The 9,113-nt window shown below is 36.3% G+C and overlaps 1 protein-coding gene across 1 annotated transcript; it reads right to left on the bottom strand.

The window, feature by feature from the left end:
* Positions 1-5,490: 5,490 nt before the first annotated feature.
* CTXN2 (cortexin 2) lies at positions 5,491-5,736 on the bottom strand (the record flags this gene model as incomplete). Its single annotated transcript, XM_080808850.1, has 1 exon — positions 5,491-5,736. The coding sequence occupies one exon, from the start codon at positions 5,734-5,736 to the stop codon at positions 5,491-5,493; it is 246 nt and encodes an 81-aa protein (XP_080664976.1).
* Between the last annotated feature and the right edge of the window lie 3,377 nt (positions 5,737-9,113).

Genomic DNA, 9,113 nt, shown 5'->3' with positions numbered 1-9,113 from the left:
CTTCCAAAGTGGATTTTTGTTTTTGTTTTTGTTTTTGTTTTGGACTAGGCTGACTACTTTATGGTTGCTTTTTTTTTTTTTTTTTAAATCTATGTCTTTTCTCCTCAAAATAAACACTATGTGTTTACATTAGGGAGTTCCTGGCTTTTGTTTTAGAAGGACTCAATAAATAGATTCTTGATGCATTGTCTCCTATACAGTCTTCAGAATGTTCTTCAAAGCTGTCATTGAAAAAGAAAAATAAACTTGTTTCAAGAAATATAAATACATTTAAGTAGGGATGGGACTATGAGGGAACAGTTTTATGTCACAAGACATACAATTTTAAATTCGTTTCATTAAAAACTACCTGTCCAGGAACTTTAGTCACCTGAACAATTAAATCCCATAATAAATAACTGGGGAACTGTTTCAGCAAACATAATTTTCAATGCAGTCACTAAACTCTTATCTGTATTTGTAGTATTTGTTTAGACTCAGTGCAGTTGGATTTAACATGATTTTAGAAAAGATATAACTCTACCAACTCTACCAACTGAGGACAGTAAGAGCTGATGAGAATAGTCTCAGTCTGAAACACAGTTCATTGACCGTACTAAATGTTGAAACCGCAATCTACTTTATTATTGCTATGAATACATATTATGTGATAATGACAATTTTATTATATGATGATTATAAAATTTCAAAAATATTTTTAAAACTTTTAAGAAATACATGCTATTAGTTTATAAAAATACATCCTGTGAAGAAGATAGCTTTGTAAATTTCTGGATTTTTAAAAAATTTCTGGATTTTTTACTAGCTTTTTTTTTTTTTTTTTTTTGCTCATACATTTATATTTTACAAATGCTATCATGGAATCTTTAAAAAAATATGTGAGTATTTAGGATAAGCAAATACATTTCAGTCCTTAATAAAGTTGTATGCTATATTTAGGTAAAAATCACGCCCTATTGGTTCCCTTTAATGAAATAGTCTCAAATACATAGAGAAGCTTATATTTAACCATGAGATAAATCGATTACATAATCACTTAACAATCCATGAGCCAATATTAGAACATTCTTTAATTAGAATAGTATTTCTTTATTGATACCTTAAAATTTGGCTTTTTAGAAAAACAGACAAATACAAACAAAACCTGCCTCTCTCCTAAAGTTCTTAAGCTATTTGAACTAAAAACAAAAAAAAGAAAGAAAGAAAATCTTAACTTTAACTTGCAAATAAACTTTTATGGGGGAAATTGTAAGTGAAGCTGTCATCTCTTTCGTTTTTATAGAATATACCACTTCTTATTGTAGTCTTTGACATCTTTTACTTTTACTCCACTCCTCAGAATCTACTTTATGACATAATATTAAGTGTGATTTTTACCCCACCCAACAATGTTTAACTTACCACCAGAAGAAGGAGAGTTCTTCTCAGGAAATGTTACCTGTTTCAACATCACCCAGACATATATGGGGCACTTAGCTTTCAGCCCAGAATCGTAGGCTTCTTCTCATTGGTTGGAATCTTCCTTGAAAGAGATGATAGAGCAGTGATTGGTGTGGGATCAAACTGTGGGCGCTGCCCAGTCATTAGCCCTGAGGAAACTTAAGTAACGCCTCAGCTAGTAACCAGTAGTAAACCATTAATCCGTTTAGATAGGAAGTCATATAAAGTTTCTTTAATTCATAAGGGGAGTTGGATTGCTCAACAGCAATCATCCAACCAAATATAAGCAGTGCTTCGGTCGTTCAGTGCTAAGTAAATTGAACCCCATTGTCTTCACATGATTCCTGGTGACTTCCTATTGTTTAGCATGTATAGCAAAATCTAGGCTTCCAGAGATAATTTCTATACTTTGTAACTAGAATATGGTATTTGAGATCATTTTATCTTGCTTATAGTAGATAGCTTGATTCTTCTCTGCATGAGAAGTGAGCAGATTGAATGTAGACTCAGTGATTTACTGAAAATATTTCTGCCTAGTGGGAAAACCGTTCCAAGCAAGAATGAACCTGTGTTAAGTTTCCCAGTTGCCTCTTTGTCTCTACCTGACAAAACATTTATTTCAAACCTGGCTTTTTAGTTTTGTTGAGGGAAAGGTTTTGTTCAAATCTGTGAGGCGCTGATTATTAAGACAGCACAAACAATTCCTCTGTGCAAGTTCTGTCATTGGTTTTCGATCGGGGTGACTGAATGAATCCTCCTTGTCTTTTACTGTCCAAGTGCTTTCCAGCTATCCGAGCAGCATGACCGTAGCTTGACACAGTAGCCGGGAGCAAGACTCTGAAGTCTGCATACTCAACTCACAATCAGCTTTGCCACTTCCTGTGTGAGCTCTGGCAAATTGGTTGATGTCTCTGTGCCTTGATTTTCACATCTGTAAAATGCAGTTGGGAATAATACTGTTACCCACCTTGCTGTAAGGTTATCAAGGGGATAGAATGAGTTAATTTGTGCTGGATTTAGATCAGTCCTCGTTTGTACTTAAGCACTATCACTGTTTTGGAAATATTTACAATTGACTGATGATTTTACTTAGTCACATCGAAGATTCCAGGGTGAATCATTAGAGATTGAGAGAGGTACTATGCTTATTAAAGTAGGAGAAAAGGCAGGTCAGTGAACCGATGCTGGATTGTAGAAAAAGTCTGCAGATACCTAAGTAAAACCCCTTACACGCTCTTAGGCAAATGTCATGCGAATCAATCAAACTAATGTCATGAGGCTGTTTCAGAAATAGAGACGGAATTACAACTATGTACCACTAACTCACTCTGCTCTTAAGGACAAGGCATTGATCTGTTCGACAAAAGGTTCTGAGTCTCCACATAGAAGGCGCAGATTCAAATTCGTTTCAGATTATTCCGGCTCTTGCTATTATTTAAACAGCTAAGATGGGGCTGGGACTCAAAACAAGCCCTCATCACTGGCCCTGGATGGAAGCTGTGAACTTGCCGGCAGTTACTTCTGCTACCTCTAGTCCCTTTTTCCTGCAACCATTCCCTCAACCCCCTTCCCTCCCTCTTTCAGGAACCCACCTATTTATTCCTTAATCTTTTTCCTCTGCCAAAGACTGGGTATGCGTCCGATAGTGGTCAATTTCCTTTTTCCTTGCTGCTTGTCTGCCTGACTACAGTGTCCTGTGAGTTAGTTTTAGTCTTGGTCTTATATCAATCAGACATTTTCATTCTAAGCCTTTTATCTGTAACTGTGAAATGAAAGTCTTTGTTCTCTATTAAGGGGATTCAGACGTTCTGGAGCAAATGGGAGATGGTTTGGGGGGTATGGATGAAATTACACCATCCATAAAGCCAACCTTGAAAGGTAAACCCAACTTAGGCTTTTCAGACAAGTGGGTAAGGTAACAGGAGGAAACCGTCTGGAGGTATGCTCCTCTATTTTTTCTCTTGTCTTTTCTGATGGGGCTCTCAGGAAGGGGCAGCTAGAGGATCATCTGACTGTAACATTGGACATTCCTAGAAGAACTAGCATTTCATGAAGTTTTCATGATGTATCCATACTGTAACCATTCTTCATATTTTTTATATTGTTTCTGGCTCTGGAAAAAAGGCACTGACGATTCTTTCCCCGCTGCTACCCCCCCAAAAGTCTAAGGTAAACAACAGATCATGAATAAATGCTATGGATGAAGACAGGTTTGGTTAAAAGATTTTCCGTTTAGTGGGACTGAAAATAATACTATGGTGGAATTGAGGATATCTAAAAAGCTTCTGAGTGTTGAACTTTCAGAAACAAGGCTCATATGTCATAAACTTTTCTTGTGTTTTGGGTTTTATGGTCTTTCTTCTTTTCGAAGGAAAAATCTGTCCTTGTTATGTTTAGTCACCAAAATGGAGGGTCTTGCTGGGTGTCTTCCTTGGGGGACAAATGGTGCATCTCATACTTGGATGTATATCTTAACAAATACTTTAGAAGCCTGGGTCACAAAGGAGATGCCTAGTGTCCTGGGCACACATAATTTTCAGTACATCCAGCTGACTTGGCTCAATGAGATGTTCTTGGACAAAACTACTAACTGGCTTTAAGGTGTCCTAGGCCCACACTCCTGTACCTACTGGGGTTCAAAGAGCTCCTTGAGGTGTGGGTTTGGTCCAGAAGATTAACAACCAACATGGATGTGTTCTAAGTCTACTAGGAGATAGAAAGTATCAGGAATGAGACAGCTTGTTTTGGAATGCCATAGACTTGAGCAATAACCATATTTGTAAGGTGTACAGAAATGCTGAGGATAGTGTCTTGGAGTACAGCATGGTCTTTATAAACAAGGCATCTGACATTGGACTGCCCATGTTCAATTCCTTAATCCGCTGAGCCACCCAGTTGCCCGCCCATGTTCAATTCCTAATGCAACCACTCTCTTGCTTGATGACCTTGGAAAGTTATTTAATCTCTCTCAGCTTTAGTTCCTCATTTGTGACATTAATATAATAAAATGGAAATAGTAGTATTGAACTCAAAGGATTCAAAGGGTATCAAATCACATAACAAATGGAAAGCACTCAATTTAGTGCTCTTAGTAAATATTAGCCTTTTAAAAATTTTTTTTAGTGTGTTTGGCAGTTTTGTGTTCTGGTGACACAAATATTTTTGTATTTATTTATCTCCTACTATATTCTTCCTTTTTTTTTTTTTTTTAAGAATTTATTTGTTTATTTGACAGAGAGAAATCACAAGTAGGCAGAGAGAGAGAGGAGGAAGCAGGATCCCCGCCGAGCAGAGAGCCCCATGCGGGACTCGATCCCAGGATCATGACCTGAGCCGAAGGCAGAAGCTTAACCCACTGCGCCCTATTCTTCCATTTGTTAATCAGAAAGAGTCAGAGTTTCATAGTTGGAAAGAATTTTAGAATAATATAATTCTATCCTTTCATACATCAAATGAAGAGAATGAAGATGGAAGAGGAATAACTTACACTAAACCGTTGTTTCTTGAGGTTTGAGAATCTCTATTTCTATTGCCAATAAGGGTAATAAATAATGATTGCAAGGTATGTTCCAACAATATTTTATGATTTTCAAGTTGCTTTCACATTCATTACACATCACTTGGTCCTCTCAACATCCCTGTAAAATATGCAGGATAGGTTTCTTTATCCTTGTTCTGCAGATCTGGAAAAGTGCCTCTTAGTCATAAGGCTAGTTCTTGACTAAGTCAATATTAGAATTCAAATCACAAGAAATTAGACTCCTAAACTGAAAAACATCTAATGACATCTCAAATCTTCATTCATCTCAGGTCTCTGGCTTCCAGATACATTCACTGGGTTCATGGGGCACTAGAATTGAAAGGGACATTAAAAATGCTTTGATTAGCCTCCTCCTTGAAGTCCATACAGGTTAGATGACTTGTCCAACCACATGTGTTTATTGAATTTACTGAATGAAATGAGATTCTTCCAGCATGCTCAAGGAAATTACAATTGTATCTTCCATGTGTCATAGTGGCATAGCCCTAAAAGCCTTAATGGTGGAACTCTCACGCAAGTGCATATTCAAATGTCCCTTTATCAAACTCTTCAACTTCATCTTCCCATGTAGAGGAAGGCATGCTACTGTACGGGTCTAAGAGGATTTTGAAGCATCTGATAATAAGAAGTCCCAAGAAGATACACAAAATCCCGACAAAAGCAAAGCCAGTTTTTTGCTCCAGAGTCAATGAAAAAGCTGATACTTCGTTGACGCTCATCTTAGCTGAAGAGTTGCCACAATAGGGACTACTCATTATTCACTGTCACAGCATTATGGCTCTTCAGAAGTGCTGCTGGAGTCACCTCTTGACCTAGACACAAAATTGGACTCAGTTTAGTGTTATTCACATATGGTATTGAGCAGGTAACTGTTTTCTAAAATCTGGCAGTTTTCAAACTCTCTTGACTTAGCTCACAAAAGACATGTGAAAACATCAGATATGGATCAAGATCAAATTGGCATTGGAGATGCTACTTCTATTGTACTCATTACGGAATTGCCTTTGGGGGCACCTGAAACTACCCGTATGCACTAAATATAAAATCAGGTGTGGAAGTGAATATTCAAATAATTAACCCCAGAAGCTTTTGGTTCAGTGTAAGATGGTTAAGTCATGGCTTCCTTGACCTGAATTGTCATGTAATATTTACTTTGATTTTTGCATGTGTAGATAACACCATAAGTAATCATAGGGTGTAGGCAGTCACACCCTCTAAGGTCCATATTTTAAGGTCTCTCTCCAGTGCCATTTTGTCTGGTACAGATTCTGATCCTTTTAAGTAGGTGGAATGTCTTCTCTCTTTTTCATTCTCTTAGCTTTTAGACTCATATACCTGTGTTTTCTTTCCCACTACCACTCCATATGCTAAATATTAATTTCTTAAAGAGATAGATTGTGTTTATAAAATTATTTTAGTAAGAGCAGTATCCAATATAGCATCTTGTAAGTAGTAAGCAGCAGTAGCTGTGGATCGTTAACCGTCTCCCCACTAGCCCCATTAGCTTTCAGCACCCTAAATAAACATAAAACCAAGTGAAACAGCATTATTTGCTATAAACATTCAGCTTCAAGATGAGCTCTCCAGTTCTCTTCCCAAACAGATTCCCAGTCCTAAACTCCTTCTGTACTGAGATTTTAAAACTACAGCAAAAGTATTCACAAAGTATGTGTTGTATTGAAGCAAAACAGATTTTCCCATTTGATGTCTTAATGTTAATTAAATTAATTAATTAAATTAAGATTAGTTATTTAAATCAAATGGTTACTAACCCATAGCCACCCTTCTTGAGGGGACTTCTAGCAAGTAACTTGTCATCCAAATCCAAGAATAATAGTTTTTCGTGTTTGCATTTTTATTATTGCTTTTTCTAATGATTTTTAAGAATTACTTATTAAAATGGCTGGCCCTTCAAATTTTTTTGGATTCGATTTTCAGAAAACAACTGATACAGAAGAGGTATGGGATGTAAAGAATAAAGAAAGGAAGTAATTAATAAGAACAAACTTGTAGCTTTCACAGTTACTCACTAATGAATAAGCCAGTTAATATTAAACAATATTTTACTTTATAATAGTGTGGATTACAAAACAGCTTTACCTTCAAACGTTAAGTGTCAGGAATATTTAATACATTGTGCAGTATGCTTTAAACGGGAAAATATTGTTTCAAACTTCTCTGTTACACTTCTTCCCATCATTTTTTTCTTCCCTAATATGTATAGTATAGTGACTATACTTTAATTTTTTTAAAATTTAGTATCACTTAGATGGATCAGAGTGATTTTTCTGATTGAGCTCTTGTACTATTTATCCTGTAGAAGACATGAGACTGGACTGAATATCTAATGACCTTGGGACTTAACAAGAACTTTTTTCCCTGAGGAAATCTCCACTTTTATTGCTTTTATCAGTTAAAGGTCTTTTGTTGAGATCCATACACTCTCTGGTTCATTTGTTTAACAAGTGAAGACACTGAAAAGCAGGATGTTTCTACATGGGCATGCTGAACCAAACCTTTGTTGTGTAACTGACAGATTCAGCCAAGTAGCTAGTTTGAACTATTTTTTTCATTAGAGTCATGACTTTGCTAGGCTGCATCATTTGACTATTTCAGAGGACATGCGGGTAAGAGGAGGCAATAAACCTGCTTTACTGGTGGATGCATGTGGCGTGTCTAACAGGCTCCCTTCAATGGAGGACTTCTTGCCCGGAAGCTGGGAGTGCTGCCACTAGTCTTCAGCTGTATGTAGCCCCTTTTGTGGGGAGCTGCCTGCCTCATGCAAGGTCACAGTCTGTTCCCAGGGCAGACCATTTCTAATGACTGATTGATGCAAAATTAAAAAGCCTGGTCATTTCAACTCAAAGGAGCACAACTCTGAAAGACCATTCTAGATCTAGAGTTGTACATACAGTAAACTAAGACTGCACTGGTTCTACATTATAGTTCAACTTCTGCACACTCCTGCCTATTCCCCACTCTTTCACAAGTGTTGGGCCCAAGGGCACCACTTAATAAACGTCCTCACACTGAACTCTGTCTCAGAGACCGGTTTCTGAGGAACACACTTGCAACAATTGCTAGTGCAAAAGTTAAAACATCTGGGCAGTTTTAATAATAATCTGTACATTTTCTAGCTGGTCCATATTGACATTATGTAGAAACAACCTAAACTATGTATAATTATGATATTAGTTCAATTTATTTATGTTTTTAAAAATCATACTGCAGACTGAAACAAAGGGTTGTAGCTAAGCATTTGAAGAGTTAAGTCAGTTAGCTCTTAATGAGTAATCTGCTAGTCTCTTTATTTACATTAAAACCCATCAATTGACCAAACAAACAGACAAACAAAAAGAGGCATTTTCTAGCTGTAGCAATAAAACACTCATCTCATTTGTCACTATTAAAATTAAAACACAGTATCTTCCAAGTTTGAGATACAAAATCCCTTATTACCTAACACACCAGATAATGCCTCGTCCTGAGAGTCTCAGACAATCTGAATTACTTTCCTTTTTAATGCAAAAATAACTAGTTTTCAAGTACTAATTATAGTTCTCAGCTTCTATCATAGTTATCCAAAAAAATATCTGAACTGAATCAAAGTAAATTTATTGAAAAATATAATTTTTTATGAATAAAGTTCTGGTTTCTGAAAATCTGATTTTTAGGCATCCAGAAAACATGTCAAAAAATATTTAACATTTAGTTGAAGTGAATAAGAAAAATTCTGTTTGATTTTAAAAAACTGGCCTTGGAGATAAATATCAAAATTCAGCAGCTCAGAGTTCAGTGTTTCTTGTTCATTTTTATCAGATTGATTAATGATAGCATTCCTAGAAAGATTCACATGATTTGTACTCTACGTGATTCCAACCCGTAAGGGCGAGGGTCCATGCACAAACAGGAAGAAAACAGCATAGGTTTCTACAAAGGCAATAGAAGGGAAGAGGGAATAAACTTCTATTTAGCATACACCATATACCAAACATTGCTTTACATCTATTATTTTATATAATCCCCATAATAACCATACAAGGTTAATATTATTATCTTTAATATCCTGACGACGGAAGAGATGCAAAGCCAACAAATTTAGAGGAAATAGAGATTTCACTCATTTAGAGAT

The sequence above is a fragment of the Martes martes genome, assembly GCF_963455335.1.
Source record: "Martes martes genome assembly, chromosome: 7".
Taxonomy (NCBI): Eukaryota; Metazoa; Chordata; class Mammalia; order Carnivora; family Mustelidae; genus Martes; species Martes martes.
The sequence above is the reverse complement of the archived record's forward strand: the minus strand, read 5'-3'. Positions and strand labels throughout refer to the sequence as shown.